Source organism: Puntigrus tetrazona, chromosome 16, assembly GCF_018831695.1.
Source record: "Puntigrus tetrazona isolate hp1 chromosome 16, ASM1883169v1, whole genome shotgun sequence".
Lineage (NCBI taxonomy): Eukaryota > Metazoa > Chordata > Actinopteri > Cypriniformes > Cyprinidae > Puntigrus > Puntigrus tetrazona.
Genome location: NC_056714.1, coordinates 7,762,904 through 7,781,663, shown reverse-complemented (window position 1 = coordinate 7,781,663; position 18,760 = coordinate 7,762,904). Strand labels below are relative to the sequence as shown.

At 35.2% G+C, this 18,760-nt stretch overlaps 1 protein-coding gene across 1 annotated transcript; it reads right to left on the bottom strand.

Annotated features, from left to right (window-relative positions):
- Window positions 1–8,180: 8,180 nt before the first annotated feature.
- On the bottom strand, window positions 8,181–9,957 carry LOC122360797 (zymogen granule membrane protein 16-like). Its single transcript, XM_043261657.1, has 3 exons — window positions 9,948–9,957; window positions 8,930–9,056; window positions 8,181–8,768 (listed from the first exon to the last, which is right to left on the bottom strand). Exons 1-3 carry the CDS (start codon window positions 9,955–9,957, stop codon window positions 8,468–8,470), a joined length of 438 nt encoding a protein of 145 aa, XP_043117592.1. The 3' UTR covers window positions 8,181–8,467.
- Between the last annotated feature and the right edge of the window lie 8,803 nt (window positions 9,958–18,760).

Below are 18,760 nucleotides of genomic sequence, written 5' to 3'. Positions count from 1 at the left end.
CCTTTTCACTAACCCTGAAAATCACAAAGATATTTTATCATCATTGTAAGATCACTAAAAAATGTTGGTTGGAAATGGATTACTGTTATATACTTTTATGGTACATTTATGTTACATTTGAAAAAATCTAAAGTAATTATTAGAAAGAACCAACTGTGCCATTTCAAACAATACCTCAGAAGATGTCCTTTTGTTTGTGTTCATGGTCAAAAAATTGTGTGTTTTAGATTATGTCTCTATTATTAAGTATACATTTGTCTAAACAAAAAATAAATAAATAAACGCTATGTATGTATGTATTATATTTTATGATAAGCATTTTCTAAAACATTTTCTGGAGATAAAATGGGATTTAAAACTTAAAAATAAAAGTAATATGCAAGTATAAACAGAAATCATTATCATCATATTTTTCCATGGACACATTTTATTTATATATATATATATATATATATATATATATATATATATATATATATATATATATGTTAAAAAGTAATGGGCCCAAAGACATTACAGGAACTAGTGTATTTTCTCAAAGTCTTAGATTGATAACATGCGAAAAAATGTTTTGTTCTATTAACTTCAAGTGTCTCAAGTGCTGTTCAAAAATCTTTATCACATCTTTAGAACAGAAGGCAAGTGAAATGTAATCAGTTCTTTTGTTACAGATGAGTTCTTGAGGAAATGAAGACTGGAGTTGAAATGGGTGAGTATCACCAGGAATGTCTGATGGGTAATGCTAATCTTGGTCTTTCAGGAACGAATCAGAGGAGCCCAGAGGATTGCTGGAGATACACAGACCAGTGAGGAATCGCAGGAGTAACTCGACTGGATAGAGAGAGGGTCTCGAGACACTTGGAGAACTAGGAGGAACACAAGAGGTCACACAGGTAAGTAAAGTCCTTTTGCAGAGCAGAGTTCACTTCTGAGTATGAGACCAGACAAATACTGTAGCCGAGGTGTGTGCTCTTAAGTGACTTCATGACTGATTTGCTGAGCGACAGGTACTCAGAACTCAGGTGACCATCTGGCCGTTCTGTTACAGTACCGTTCCCTTCAGCAATCAGAACGAGCAGCGTGAAACTCCAGGATGGGCTCCAGTATGTACTTTCTGGGGACAGTCTACCGGGTATTCAAGATAATCCAGGATCTCCTTTACTTTGTACAATGACCCTTCATCCAGGATCATTGCATTACTTTAAGTTAATTATCCACTAAAAAGTAAAGTAAAGAATTACTCATGATTTTTACGTAATTTAGTTACAGGTACTTATAAAGTATTTGCATTACATACTGTAAATATTGAATTTTAAATCTATATTTTACAGTCTAAAGAATTGAATGCAGTGTCTTAAACCCTCAGTGTTTTCCTTATGTCATCTATATTTAAGGGATGTACGTTTAAAATATTGTTTATTCACATATTTATTCACATATGTTTATGCACATTCACACAAATGAGTCACTTTCAGACAATTAAAGCGAAAGCAATTAAAAAGTAACCTGTTTTTGTCCAACTTGAGAAGACAACACTGCTGGCTTTCATCACCATGAATTTCTATGCTCTTGTTAGCCAGTGTCACAGATGTGAAGGAACTTGCGAAGGAAAAAAAATTAAACATGCTCTCTGGGTTGAGGTCGTGAGGTGTTGCAGACGTTAAGTGCACTATGACACACTAGACGAGATGAAACATCCCAGCACCCAATGTCTTTTATGAATCCCCATGATTCAAGCAGATCAAAATCGGGCTAAAATCATGTAGTCTGGGCACAGATGTCAGTCAGACTTTGGAGATCAGCTTGATTTAAAAAAAGAGGCAGACCATACATGCCATTTTTTTCTGGACATGTCCTTGCATTTCTGTTTTGCTTTGATTCAAAGTACCTCGAGAGCGTTTTGAAAACCGATGTCATACACCAATTGGTCTGCAACAAAGCCAAAACCTAGATATTTTAGGTAATATAGAAATCCCGGCCAGGATGCATTTGGGAAAAATGGCACTTATGGTTACCCTAGAAAGAGGTAAAGATTTTAGTAACACACTGTGTGGATTTTTATCATTATAGGGTGGTTGCGTACACCCACTGCCAATACACATCTTAGTTGTTAGCATTATATGTCCTTTTGTTGTTCATAGTGTAAGCTGAAAAATAATACGCCTGAGTGATGCATCTTTCTTTTAAAATTTATTTTGATACATATTCATCTGACAAAGAAATTATTTATAATCGCACACTTAGAGAGGATATTGAAAGTACTATTGTATGTTACTAAGACACCTAGGTTCACAACAAGGTATTTGTTTTTTAATCATAAAAAGATGAAAATTGGAACGTGGATCACATGAATTAGCCTGTGAAATTTGGCCTTCAATACAAGTGCATTGCTTCTGTTCCAACACACAAATCATCACTGAGCACCAAAAGAACAGGTTTTCCTTAAACTATGTTCCAACTGAACAATAGATAAAATCTTGCCCGTAAAATAGAATATTAATTATTTCCTTCAACTTTCTATATATTTTGTGACATAACCACATAAAATTAATAATTTTATGTATCTATATTTTTATTAAGGTTCACCATCCATCAAGTGCCAAGCAAAAGTGGCTTATAGACAACTCTGTGAATGTCCTTGAGTGGCCCAGCCACAGCCTAGGATTGAAAGCAATTACATATATTTTGGAGAAACCTGAAAATGTGCATCTGCCCACATCCAACCTGACAGAACTTGAGAGGTTAAGAGGCTAGCATGAAAATTGCAGATAATTGCTGAATGATGATGATCAAAGCCTGTTACATCATACCCAAAAAGATTTGAATGCTGTAATTGGTGCTAAAGGTGCTTCAAAAAGTATTGAGAAAAGGCTGTGAAATATAAAATGTACATGAAGAAAAAAATGTGTGTGTATATATATATATATATATATATATATATCTATTAATATTTAAAACAAAATTTTATATTGTCATTATGGGGTATTGTTTGTAGAATTTTTAATAAAATAATTATTTAATGTGGAAAAAGTGAAGTTATATATACACACACACACACATATGTTGGTTTTGTGGTTTATGGACTCTCCATAGGCGTAATGGTTTTACTGTACAAACTGTATTGTCTATCACCCTACACCAACTCCACACATAAACGTACCCCATTTTTTACCCCAAAAATTTTGTCACAGTGAGATGCAGGGAATAAACTCACCATGATAAAAATACACGTTTTTTTAATAATTCACAGAAAGGTAATCCAACAAGGAGTGCAACATGCATACATACATAGGCCAGACAAAAACACTGAACTGAATGAAACTTCTGTCCAAGATTCAGAGGCAGGAGGCAGGGACGAAGGAATTTTTCAGCTACAATGCTGATGGAGACTGCCAGAGCCGTGGCGAATCCAGCACACAGGGTGAGGGTGAGCAGTGGGGCTGACTGGAGCGAGCGTTGGGGGAGACAGGAACGGGTGGGAGGACGGGCATTTGTGAGTCTCCTTTGGGCTGAACTTGAGTGAGCTCTTGAAGCGGCACTGGAGGCGCTTTCGAGAAGAGGGCACTGGAGGGGGCTATTGAGGAGCGGGCACTGGGGCTCTGGCACTCTTGAAGGCGCCCACCGTGGTGAGCTCTGTTCCTGGCTGTCGCACAGGGTCTGACGTCATGCGTCTGGCTGGCTCAGAGGCGATCGTCGGTTAGGTTGAGGTTAAGTCCTTCTTATTCCATAGAAAGGTAATCTAACAAAAGGGTAGCATGCATAAAATACATAGATGAGACCGGACTAACTGAATCACTGAACTGAATAGGTTTGGTATTTAAAAGAAATTTAAAATCTTGAAATCAACAGATTCAATTTAATGTCAAATGGTAGGTCTTGTAGTAACTTCATATTAAGGTCAGTTTGGACAGCAGTTTCTTCATGTGGTAACTGGGTAAAAATATGAAGTTAATACTCTGAAAATGGTTTAGTGTATATGCAGGCCAGTGTGTTTTTGACATTCAGTTTACAACAAATTAATGTCAAAGTTTAGTCATCAAATTGATGTCAGTGATCTTTGTGTTTTCTTAATACTTATTGGATAATATACATTACATAATATACAATATACACGTTTAAAATACATTTAAGTATCATTTTATTTTCTTAACTTGGGCCTCGAAAAGTATCGCTTTACAAATGTCCATTTGAAGCATGTCCCAAATCCAACTAAAAACAGAATGTCTGAAGTCTGATTATTTTATAAAATTATTTAATTAGAATTACTAAGTGAAAATGTATTTTACTGGGTTGACAGATGCTCGATGCTGCTTGAATTATTTAGAAATAGCAAACGTACATATGTTCATGAATAGGCTGCTAAATTTACTGTGAAGTGCCGGAAGTATAGCTACAGGACACAGTGTCTCGTTCCCTCAAGGAACCATAGTTATATTCATAACCTGGAGCCATTCCTTTTCCGAAAACAACAAGATGAATTCGAACTGCATCCGAAAACAACAAGATGCCCATACCATGCACCCTGCACCATTATGAATGGTCATACCAATGTACTCAGGCTGTCAATTTAAACCCGACAAAGGTATGTAGATGGGAAACTCTACAAACTGAGGATGTGTTGTATCTATTGCCCATCATAACAAACCATGCACCACTGGAAAATACATAAAGTGAATAAAAAGCACACATTTTTCTGATGTTAACAATGAGCTGACCGAATAAGATAATCTGATTGATTTAAAGGCAAAACTGGAACAACAGTGCCCTCAGCTGATGCACAGGGATAGAACACAGTGGAGCTCATGCCACATCCATTTTTATATATATGTAATGTAAAAGTATATTAATATACTATATAAAAAATATATATTTTCAAACTGTAAACCCATAAAACTTCAACTTAAATTCATTAAACTAGCATAATCTGGTATAAGGTCCACTCAATTAATTACGTAATTAGATTACAAAGTTCCTACAAATGTGGTGTGTGTTTGTGTGTGTATGTGTGTGTGTGTGATATGTTGATCATACCTATTCAGGATTTTCTAGTAACTCTTTTTCACAGGTAAGAGAACAAGTTCAGCTCAAAATCAGAAACTTAAGCAATTTAAGATTAAGCAGCTCACGTTGTTATGATAATAATCTTATATTGGAATGCTTGGGTAAGATCACTTAGCATTACAAAAGTCTTCATTTATTACTCGTTTTTATCACTTTTGCTTGAATTCTCTGTCACTAATTGGTGAATATTTGCATTTTCACTTTCCTCGACGTCCCTGATGGCGGCGATTCAACATGCTGAGTCATGTCGATGTGGGCAGGACGAGATTCAGTGAGAGCCAACAAAGGGATAACACCAAAATGACTAGCTCAACTGTCGCTCGCCATCGGCCCGACGAGAGCCAACGGCCGACCATCGGCTTGGTGTGTCCCAGCCTCATTTATTTGGTGTAAGAACTGTGGACAAAGTGGTCCCATAAGCACTTACTTACTGTCTAAGTTATAATGGGTAAGCCACCAAATTCATTTTCTTCCTCAAAACTTCCTGGAAGAGCTTTTAGATGGTTGGTAAGAGACACATTGAAAGTGGCATTGGGCAAATTTTCAATCACTAGATGTAAGTGCTTATCACTGATGTCTTCGATAGTGTTTTTATTCACAGTGTACATTAGAGGGTGCAGCCCAAACAAACCGCATGAAGAATATGACACAGAAGAAAGTTCAACACCATTCAGCAGTAACAAAAGTAAACATAAGTGTGCCATTTCTGTTTATTAGTATGGTTGAACTGGATCATCGAAAGTCAGTAGCAAAGACATTGGTTGATAAAATGTGATTAAATACATAAATTATATTTGTCTTATTTAACATATTTATTTTAGGTTTACATAATATTCTGAGTTTGTATCAGACTGTTTTTTGAAGAATACTGAATGTGTTTTTAGTGCAGGTGAGATAAGTAAATGCATGTTCACTATTTAGTCTAGAACTACAGCTAAATCATGTTCACACAGCGCTTCTGCACTTACTTATGTTTTCGCTACACCTGGCAACACAGTCAATACATGGGAACCAAAGTAACATACTTGTTTTCTATCACTCATCAATACAGGTACACTCACATATCACCCACAGCCATATTAATTAAGAGGATGGGAGATTCCTTTCTGGGTGGAGAGCGTGAGGTACATGGGGGTTGAGCCGACATAAGCTCACTCTCATCCTGGTGCTGTACTCCACGAGTAGCAGAATCACTCTGAAAAGTAAGTGATCTGAGAGCACAGAGAGGCGAGGCTCATGTTCTTACAGTGCAGGCATGAGGGCATAGACGAGTGCGGCTTCTGATTCTGATTTACCCAGACAGGCAACCGACTCATGGTGGCTGTCGTCAGCATGCAGAAGGGATCTGCACCTGCTGCAGTAGTGGCCCAGCATTTGAAAAAATCAGCTCTTTTTTTTCCATATGGCAAACATCTTCCTAAAGCAGGTAGGCAGCAGTCGCAATCCACTTCTGAGGCATGATCAACGACAAGCAGAGTTCAGTGGTGGTCTGAAGGAGAAGTAATCTGAATCCTGTGGTGAAGCACCTGCTTATATAGTCAGAGGCCCTGCCCGTTTTGGAGGGCTTCTCAACATGTTAGTTCATGCAGCACCGAACAATCAATTCGAGATTGCCTGCTCGATTGCAAACAAACTCTAGAGCAGTTTGGCTGTAGCGAGAAAGCAATCTGATCCACAGACCAATGAACCAGGCTATATCACAGTCTATCAAGGGTGGTTGAATTCTATGAAAAGCATTAGCTTTTTTGTTTTGCTAATACCTCAAAATAAACAGTGATTTTCTGTGGGTGAACACGTCAATTTTTATAATTTTTATAATGCCGTCTTATTGTTCTTCTTCATAGAATGAAAAAAAACAATAAGCCTGCTAAGCTGTTGTCATTTAATCCTGACATATGACAGTCATGACAGCTTAGTGGCATCCTGTAAAATAAACTATACATCTTTGACTAATGACCAATGAGAGAACGCACACTTAACTTGTATTAACAAATTTGAGCCGCTTAGAAATTGTGCCATGTGAATGTACATATCTGCATTTTTTAGGGAAAAAATATTATGCGTAGTTTGTAAGTTTTGGGGAAAACATTATATAAAACTCATACTGAATAGTCCTGCATAGGACGTTTGATTAATCTGTATTCTATGATAGAATATTTATTTTAAAATTATGTGAAAATAATCTGTGAGCATGTTAATATCAGTATTATGTAGCCTATACATTTTGTAGTCATAAACTCATGCATGCTTTGTATTATGGTAAAAAGGACTTTATATCCCAGAAACAAATTATTGTTTAGGAAGTTTAACATCCATAGAAATATATTTATAAAATATAACTGCGAATATAGTATTAATAATAAACATGGTCTAAACATTCTTATACCCATAGCATTCATTATGCACTCATACTAATTTCATATCATATTGTTTTAAATCAAAATCAAAATTATTGACTGATTGATCTGCAATTCATTTGTCAAATCTATTCATTACTGATTGTCATGAATCAAGTCAAGTCACAATGGATCATCAGGAGTCTCTCCACTTCTCCGCTGATCATCCAATGTCTGTTCTTGTCAAGAATGTTAAATCAAAGTTTACTTATGTCATGTCTGCAAAGTCAAAGGTTGATCACTTCTTGTCTACAAAACTAGACTCTGCTAATGCCATGCCTGCTACTCTAGGGCCTGTGAACCAGAGCGTTGTTAGCATTATCCCTCTCTTAGAGATCGTCTATGGAGGCCATTTGTAACTCCTAGTCCTGCCCTGTCATGGCTATGGAGGCTGTTTGCAACTCAGTGGTGTAATTGTAATCCTTGACTTATCAAAATATAGAGGTATGGCCTTTTCTGTATCATGTTTGACTTTGGAGACACAAAATACATAATTTGGTTATGGCAGAAAGTGAAATGACCGCCATGGTATATTTGCAATTGTTTCATTTTCTGAAAATGTTCAGGGTTCAACGCCTTTATGAAAAAGTGAACATATCACCTCAAACCTTGCACATATCACCTGGACTAATAAGGCATTTGAGAAGAAATAAATGATGAAAGCAGGGTGAATTATTTCCAGGTTTTTTAATGTGGTCTTCACGTAACAATTGAAAATCGTTAACAACTGATCTTATTAAAAGTTAACCCATACATAAGTGTCATTTGCCATTATTTGTCATTAAGACAAATAACGTTGATCATACAGTACATGTTCATGCTGTAAGTTTAAAACATAAAATAGGGTAAAACAATCAAACTAAAAAAAAACCCTTATCATTTGTTTAAGTGATCACAAAAAGCTGGACTATAAAAATGAAAAGAGATCAAACTGATTTCATATTGGCAAAGAGAAGGTAAAGTGGCTTGAACTAAACTAATCTTAAACTGTTACACTGTTGTCACTGGTGTTAGTAGAGAGCCCAGTGAGCCCCAATGGAGGTGATGCCATTTCCATTCTGTCGACCACTGAGAAAACGTAGCTCACTTCCAACATTGGTCGGATAGAAATTAAATGAGCTTCCGTAAGGCTGCCCCACTTTTAAAGAGCGGCCTCGACTAGTGACAAACATAATCTCATAGATGTAGCCACTGTAATATTTTCCAGAAACCTGAACGATGGATTCATTGTTACGAAGTGTCATCTCCATTGGATTGCCATTGCTTGTACAAACCGCTGTTGTCCAGTCAGCATCATAACGCAGCTGGATTCTGAACAGATATTTGATGAAAGTGTTTAAAAAGATGGTCACAGAATAATAAGCAGAAGAATCAAAAACATGATACTTTAAAGATCAAGCCACAAGTATGATTTAAGGCGTATCAAATTCACATTTTTGGTCTAGATGGATGATCATTGGTGCGTTGCTTACCCGCGAATGTACGCGTTACTGTTTTCCCAGATTCTGATACCTGTGATGCGACCATCAGATGCAGTGGTATATTCAGTTCCACTACCATCCCCAACAGCCATGGAGTATGAGTAGTAATCTTGTAAAGCTGAAAGTGGACATAAATATGCTGTGAGTCAATCTTAAAAAAAAAATTCATTAGTAAATTTAAAGGGGTTGCTAATGTTGCTAAAAAGGACATTATTTTGTGTATTTGGTGTAAAGCAATGTGTTTAAGTGGGTTAAGTTTCCACATATTGTACAGTATTGTATTTCCTCTAAGCCCTGACCTCCAAAAGAGATTGATTTGTTCAAAGCTCATTGTTCTAAAAAAGCGAGTTATGCTCTGATTGGCCAGCTATCCAGTGCACTATGATTGGCCAAATATCTCAGCCGTTTGGCGCAAAAAAATTATTTCCTATCATAACATGATGCCGCGTCCCAGTGCTATGACAACAACAGAAAAACAAGTTACAAACGAGGCATTTGTTGCATCCATTGGAGACATTATACTGATTATCATAACTAAATACTGTCTTTTTAGATGTCGTGTTGCATCGTGCATAATAAACATAACACCATGTCTGTGCACAGCTAGCATAGGTTGCTCCCAGGTTCAAATTCTTTGCATATACATCTGAGAGGTGTTATGAAAACATCTCCTCACTTTGTGATGTGTTTAAAGCCATTTTAGGGGACAAGTCATAACTTTTATAAAGAATATCTCTTTGGTTTTGATACTTTAGCGTTTGTAACAACTTGTAACACTCCAAAGAGAAAGGCAAATTTGAAATCGCTTCATATGACCCCCTTTAAAGAAATTTAAACAAAGAAAAAAGTTATCTCAAATTGTATTTAACCACGCATCAAAATGTCAGGTATTAAGATGAATCATTTTGCATGTTGAAGAATTTCTAGTGATTTAAATTTTCCAACAGCCATTTATTGATGCACCACAATGCAAACATTTATAAAATCTTGTGTGGTGAGCAATACTCACGCGCAGCCATGCCCACTGCACAAACTCCGGAGAGAACCAGAATAAGACAAAATTTTTTTTTTTTTTTGGGGCCACAATGTGCAGCACACACCAGTAATCTAAGAGAAACAAAATAGATTAGACATTCACCCACGAAACCTAACTGCATGTTGACTGAAAATATTTAATTGTGATCAAAGTTTTCATATACTTTCACGTAAAAACATGAAGATAAAAAAATGCAATCATGAAAAGTTGGCAACATAAAGTCATTACCTGCTGTGATACTCAAAGTGGTCGATAAGTTGATTTGTTGACAAGTTGATAAGTGGTTTGCTGACAAAACCTACTTGAATTTATATGCTGCTGATAGTCAAGCCTCTTCATTAGGACAAACCATTCTCATGTTTCTGTCTCCACCTCAGATGGAATATTTTGGAACACATAATAAGTTTTGGCCCAAATGCAAAGAATGCTTACAAGGATATATACAAATAAATAAAAGCAAGAGACCAAATAAAAACAATAGAAATAAGGGGGTTACATGATTATACAACACAACATTAGTTTTTATCAAATTTATGCAGAACAATGCAAGGAATTTTTTGTATTTTATTGTATTAAATTGATCAGGCCCTTTATTGAAAACACCATTACTATATCTGGTGTTCATGAAAAAATATAAATACAGAATTTTGGATTTTTATTTTATTATTATAGTTTTATTTTATTTATTTATCTGCTATTTGACTTACCCAATTAATTTAAGTACAAGTAAAGATGCATTGCTTTGTAATGTATGTATCGGGGACTGTAAACGTTTCCTTGGCAACACTTTATTCTAGTAGACATTCTACTAACAGTAAGTAACTTTGCAACTACATGACAACTAGCAGTCATTAGAGTCGTAGACTGTCTTCCTTAATAATGTCTAACACTTTATTTTGATGGGTTTACAACGTACAGCATACATCAATTTATTCTGCTAACTCTAAACCTACCTTATTACTACAGTAATTCTCATTGCATCTCAACTACATGTTTCCTAACTCTTGTAAAGACATGCAGAATCTCCTGCATGTCTTTACATGCAGTTGCAAATGAATGAGAATTTGTTGATATGTAGTTACAGAGTTGCTCATAGTAGAATGTCTAAAGTGGACTGATTTCTAAATTGGTGAACTGTCACTTATTTGCAGATCTCAGGCTTCTGGAGGAGGATGTATATTCTTAAAGGGGTCATATAATGCTATTGGTCTCATTGGTCTCATTGATCATTGGTCTCCTGGAGGGTCTCAGCTCTGCACATCTTTGCTCCTAATCAAACACGCCTGATCTATCTAATCGAGGTCTTTAGGATCACTAGAAACTTCCAAGCAGGTGTGCTTTGGAGCTGGTTGGAGCTAAACTTTGCAGAACTGTGGCACTCCAGGAATTGCGTTTGAGACCAATGCTCTAGATGGTGCTGCAGTCCGTAAGTGTAACTCAGTCTGACCTAATGACATCATTATCACATGGCAGAGCTGATTGGTTTTCTGCTGTTTCGGTAGCCAATGAGCTCTCTGCTTAACGTTCGACTATATAACTAGTGTTTGTTGTAGCAGTTTTTGGAACATGCTCAGAACAGCTGAATTCAATATCTAAGATAAGTGAATGCTCTTTAAAATCCACATCCCTGTGTATATTTTTGTGGTTTGCCTAAATGAATTAAAAATGAGCAACCATAAGCAGTTAAACAGTATAAAGCATATAGCAGTCATTTCAATGAGATACAGCAGGAGGGTATTAATAGTATTGCTAAGAGAACTATCTATTTTGATGTATTATGAGTAGTGTGTTGCATAATGTTAGAAATGAAGAAAGAACCCTCCACCTTCCCCGGCTCCACCTGTATCTGCAACAATGTGATTCATGTATGCTATAGGGGGTTATTGTCACGTTTCGCGGTTTCTCGGGAGAGGGAACGCTCGAGACTCGAAATGCACTTAAAAAGATTTAATCCAAACTGTCAAAATAAATATACAAAAGGCAGGTAGGCCGAACAAAAATCACTTCTGGACATCGGCTAAAGACATTGAGTAACATTGTATTGACATTGACGATCCGACAACCGGAATACAAAGACACAGGACTTAAATACACAAGGAAATTGACCAAATTAACGAGACACAGCTGAAGACAATTACACAATTAAACACGAAGGGAAGGTAGGGAACAGATAGCACGTGGCACAAGACAAAAAAAAAACAATAACAAAGTCCAGAGATGTGACAGTTATGTTATGTATGTTAGACCAGAGGTGGGGAAATCACATTAATAATAGTATTAAGGGAATAGTTCACTCAAAAAGAAAAATTCTATTGTCTTTTACTCACCCTTGAGTAGTTTCTAATCTGTATGAATATCTTTGTTCTGCTGAACACAAAGGAAAATTTTGAAGAAAGTTTGTAACCGGGCTGTTTTAGGTTACCACTGACTTCCATAGTAAGTAAAAAAATGGTCAATGGTTAAGTTAAGGGTGACCCAAAACACCTCTCAAAAATCCTCTATTGTGTGAAGTCCAGCCTGTAATTAGGCCAACCTTAGACATACTATCTTGATAGTTAGGTTACTATAAACTATTTTACAATTCTGACATAGAACTGTATGAATTTGACCGGTTTGGTTGACTCTATTTTCATAAGGTAATCTTTTAAGTTACTTTACTTCAATAGGCCCCCTTTAGACATTCTACTAGCTATAAGCAACTTTGCAACTAAATGTCAACTAATTCTCACTATAGAGTGTATGTAGACTGCTGGGTTTTGGTTTAGGTTTAGTAGAACAAGCTGACATGTACTTGCAACGTTACTTATAATCAGCTGAATGTCTAGAAGCATCAAAATAAAGTGTTAGCAAAGTGGACTATCAAATTAAAGCGTAACCTAATATATTTTAGAAACCAGTTCATCAATTTCCTGAAAGCTGATGACACCAGTAATTCAAGCCCTCAGTAGAGAGTTCCATAAACACAAAAGACTATTTAAACTAGAAAAAGATAAAAGGTTGTTGAGAGAAGCTTTAAGTTGGCTTGAGAAAGCTGGGGCAGAAAGTTTAATAAGTTTAAGTTAAATGAGTTTTAAGTTTATGTTTACACATTTTAAAAAGTTTAAAGTTTTGTAGTTTTCAGTCTGAAATAGTATTAATAGTCATAGATAGATAGATAGACAGACAGACAGATTTTAAGTTTCAATGAGTTTAAATGGATTAGAGATTGTACATAGAAAGGAAGTCTGATTGAGTATAATGAGCTTCAGTGTGTTTAGATTTGAATTTACTTAGCATGCTTAACAGTTTTATGTAGATGTTTTGCTCTATAATTTCAGAGTTGCCTTCATAAACGTAGTTAATTTATTCATAGATGTGTTTTCTTATGTAAATTGCATAAAACTGATACAAATGTTTTTAAAATACCATTCACTTAAGCATATTTAATATTTAATACAGTTATTGCTAATATTGGCCACACCACATGATCAGTAGTTGCTCCAAATGGCACAAACATTTTATATAATTAAAAATCATAATTAAGTGAAAAGTGCAGCATATGACATTAACTACACTTCGCCGCTAGTTTGATTAAAGGTGATCTGAGCAATTAAAACATGTAAAATCTGCTATTTCTGTCCAACAAACAAACCAGACAGGAGAGTAGAGTCTATGTTGGTGGACTTAACTTGAAAAATATTGTGTATTAGGGGTGCGCAAATACCTCCATTCTTTACATATTAAAGCTACAGTCTGTAACTTTTTTGGTAAAATGATCCAAAAACAACTTTTTAAAACAATTACTTATTTAAAATAAGTGTTCTTTAAATATCTGAATGTTTACAGACAATAGTTTGTCTTTTACAACATTATTGCTATTTGATTATTACTGATAAGATCAGTAACAGCTTTGATAGCTTTTGACAGTGACAGCTTTAACAGGCTGTATTCAGACAAATGCACAGATCTATTTTGATTTATTAGATGTTTTGTCCTGCTCTGAGAACACAACTGACTGTGTGTACTAGGGGTGCAACAAATCGTAGACTATCCATGATTCATATAGACCAGTCACAATGTTTGGCACGCATGCAAGTCACGGATTAAGTGTTTACTTAAAGTCTATGATGGTTGAACTTATCATTTGCACATGTTTTGCCTTACCAATTTACACATTCATGCAATTTCAGACCATTCAGATGATTTGCCATCGATTTGCGCATTCTAACAAAGATTAATCTGTATTTAACGTATGCAGTAAGCGTTATGTTGTTTTACACTCAATTATTAAATTTATGCCACTGTGAATACTACTGTCTTTATATAGCCTATAATTTCATGTTGTAGGCTGTTCATCTATGCTGTATTGTATTACTGACTTTAGTAGTTAAACTCATTCTGCTGGGGTGTACAAACCGTAAAGTAAGCTTTTAGTAATAAATGAAAAGTAAATGTTTTTTTTTTTTTTGCTAATCCGAAAAATTATCCAATCTGTGATTCAAAGTCCATAGTATGATCTGAACTGTGCGCTTTGTGATCCATTGCACCACTAGTGTGTACATCAGTTCCGTGATAAAAGTATTCGAAAATGCAAGTGCATTTAACCCCAGCCAGGATCAGCTGCATTTAAAGTGGGGATATTTGCAAAGGGTTAATTTAGAGTATTGTAAGGTTGCTGGCTCAGGTTCTGAGATGAAATGCTAAAAATGTTTCTACGGTAAAACATTACATCTGGAGTTTGTGCTTGACTGAGAGTAAAAATGAATTAATTATGTTAAATGAATAATAATAATAATTATTATCTTTAATTTAATATAAATGCACAAAAATGTGCAAATCTGAGACATACATCTGTAATAGAAAACACTTTATATAAACTTTATTTTCAAATTCAGTCAAAATTTACAAGCACGGAATTAGTCGCAAAACATGCTAGCTTCCTAAAGGTTACTATGAAATTTGTAATAAAAATAAACACTTTTTAAGTTTTTCTAAGATCATATCACATGATATTCAAATTTATTAACTACATACCAGCCAATCATTTTTTTCTTTTCTTGTTGCTTATATGGGTCATTGGCAATTTGGTTTATGATGTAATGGCCTACCTTTAAATGGATGTCAATATAAAAGTCTCAAAACTATAGTTTGTTTATGGTTGCACCTCTTGCTATAAAATAAAAATTCATTAATAATTAATCTTTTTAAAAAAAAGTCAAAGATGTGGGAGAGGTACCTACTGAATATGTTATGTTTTTATGCATTTAAATCTATTTTTAAATGAAAAAAAAAACAATTGACAAAAAATGTAGCCATGTGCAACCTGTGACATTAAGCCGTAATACTGAGTGAAGAGCATATGTACTTGGGCTACAAGTATTTTACTGTGAATCATTCAGGGTGGTTTGTTGATCCTGTTAGTGGAGCTCACACTCAGCACTTGGAGAGGGCATGGTTAACATACAAATCAATCATTGGGTATTTAATGAATGGGCCTACATGCCTAGAAACAGGCATAAGGAAGGATTACTTGGTAGTTTATTAAAGGACATTCGTCACCAGTTTTCCTGTTGGAGCCTACAGTTCAGCTATCTTAAAGAACAAAGATGATGGATCCTCACTAGATATTTATATGAACTAAACAGCTTTATGGTATTATTAAGTTTTTCAGATAAAGGTCTTAAAAGTTCATGATATTTGTACTGAATTCCTTCTCATTTACCTGGGTTACTATTTAAGAATAAACCACAAAGTTAAGATCGAAGTGCATTGTGGGCAGAAGCTTAAACTTTTGTGTTAATAGTTATGCCATCATTAATAATACACCTTTTATCAGTAAAGGAACAAATCACCATTTTAGTTGAGGGGGCGCGACAAATGATGAAATCATGAGAAACTCATGCTTAGCTAATGATAAATACTGTATTTAGATGTCAATAGAACTCACATGCAGTGCTGTTACTGGCCAATGTTGAGGTCTGTCTATTAACTGCTGGCTGGATGAAATGAACATGAACACCCATGAACGTCAACAGCGACCAGAACACCTAGATGATCTAGGAACCTAGATGGCTTTGTCTGTCTGCCAGAGGAGAACTGGCCCCAGAATGAGCCTGGTTTCTTTTTTTTCCTCCATTTTTTCACAGATGGAGTTTTGGATCCTTGCTGTTGTCGCCTCTGTCTTGCTTAGTTGGGGGACAGTTAATTTCTAGAGATTATCTTACAAAGATTGTATTGAAACTGAGCTGATCTAGACCCACGACATCTCTGCACTCAATAATGAAATGCCTTCAGCTGAAAATTGAGTGTTTAATCTTGCCATTATACACTAATGATACCAAATTTGATACTGTTCAGTGCTTTGACACAATATGTATTGTTCGAAGCAATATATAAATAAAGGTGATTGATTGACTGATAGATTAAAAACTCATAATTAAATCATAAATAACTAAACTAACAGTCTGCTAATACTCTAATGAGAGTTTGTAGTTGCAAAGTAATTTATAGTTAGTACAGTCTCTATAGTGGACTATCAAAATAAAGTGAAACTAAATATACTTTACAAACCAGTTTATTCATTTCCTGAAAGCTGATGACACCAGTAAGTCAAGCCCTCAGCAGACGTCAACACAACAGACTATCTGAAGTACACAATGTATTACATTAAGGAAAAGGTTAGAAACATAATTATGACAGTTTGACATTGAATTTTCCACACAAAGCGGATCAAAATGTTTAACCAGTTAAACAGCATACTGTATAACCAATTAACTGCCGAAAAATGTGTGACAATATGATGACAGATGATCGTTATCTCAAAAATCTAATGGGCGGATCATCATGGTGGTGGCGCGCAAAGAGTAGTTGGGGCCTTTGAAGTAGTGCCACTTAATGCCATCAAATTTGCCTGAATTTTGTCCAGAGGTGTAGTAGATGCCGTTGAGGTTTGACGGGCCACAGGCATCAAACCACCAGCCTTCAGGAGAACAATGAATTATGAGAGTCATATTAAGATAGGTCAGTATTGATCATCAGCTAAAAGCAGTACTTTTACAGTCAAAGGGAAATCAAGTTTTGTTACATTAAAGTATAATCTTTGCCCTGCTCCACTGCTGTCAAGTTGCTTACCGCCTGTGAGCATGAGTGCACAGTTGCAGATGCAGTTGTCATTATCCATGTCTTTTGTGCTAAAGTCAGCCCCGTTTATCACCAAACTGCTCTGTCTGCCAGCCGTACCACTGTAGCTTTTCAGGAACAACCTAACACACCAATAAGAAAGTACAAAACATTCAGCACACTGTTTCTATATACTTCAAATAAGTTTCAGTTCATTATCAGTTCATGCACCAGGCATTATGAACAATCAGTGCTTGGTTAATGCTTGAATGATGTTATATTTTATGCTTTGTAATTGTATGATAATTTCACTAATATAATTCACAGCTTGTTCTCTAACAAAAATCTCAAGGTAATTAAAACAGTTTTTACTGGCTGTATGAATGACCACACCTCAACATACCGTTACAAAAATCATGTATTATAGCCCGTTTACGTTTTTGAGCATGCACGCTCTCAGGGTTTGAACACATGCTCACATCTCATCGTATAAGGCAATGCTCCACAGACTGAGCTAGACAAGGCCCAACTCAGAAAGCAGATAAAATATTACAAAACAGTAACATGAAAATATCCTATCAGCAGAGAGGGGCACAATTGTAATATGGGTTGATATTTTTTGATATTCATTTGAAACCAGTAAAGATGCAAAGATGTAAAGATTTCAAGATGCATGTGCATATTTGTCTGATCTATGACATGATACGCACACAGCAGTGCAAAGTTGATTCTGTTCTTACTTGATCCAACATTTTATATTTTTAAAATGTTGCAGCAAATGGAAATCGCTTAAATTAATAAATGTACTTTGAGACAAAGGTCTTCTGCATAATTCTCAGTTTTGTTTAAAATAATTAAAGCAACAGTTTTAAATAATGATATAAAAATATGTAAGACTATGGTATTTGGGATAACTTACCTCTGCTGTTAGGACTAAACGCACTGTAATTAACATTATAATTAATACATGGCAGATTTTTTCCAATTGTTGACATGACATAGGTAGATTCAGATGGTAAATATCATATATTTTATTGGGTGCCCATGTTAGAGATATGTGCCTATGTTTACAACTTAAAAACACGATTTAATCATATCATATAATAAATTATAATATGTTGTTATACTGTAAATATATATATTTATTTTTATTGGATTACTTAAATACTTTCAGAATGTTTTATATATATATATAAGTATATGAAATTGTTTTGTTTCTGTATTTTAAAATATTTTACATACAATGTGTGTATATTAACATGTTTAATGTCAGTATATTTATTGAACAAAAATGTATTAATTTATTTTCAAAATAAGCTGAAAATAGTACAAACTTGCTAAAGTGATTGTTTTGAACAAGTATTAACTTTATTTAAAAATCAAACAAACAAGCAATGTTTTAGCTGTAGTATTTGTATGCATGCCTTGGGGGCCATGTTTTTATAAAAGAGATACAAGATTTATGACTTGGGGAGCAGGGAGATAATGAGATTATGCTGTCATTGATAAGATCTGTGACGGACACTGCGTTGAGCCCTTTAACAAGAGATATTAAAGGCTTTATGAGCTAATCAGAAGCTGATTGTGGTTACATACATCTTCCTAAACTCTATTTTAAATATTAGCGCATATGGTGATGCAATACTAAAATAAAACGAGCAGCTGACTAGGCTGCCTAATAGGCGGAA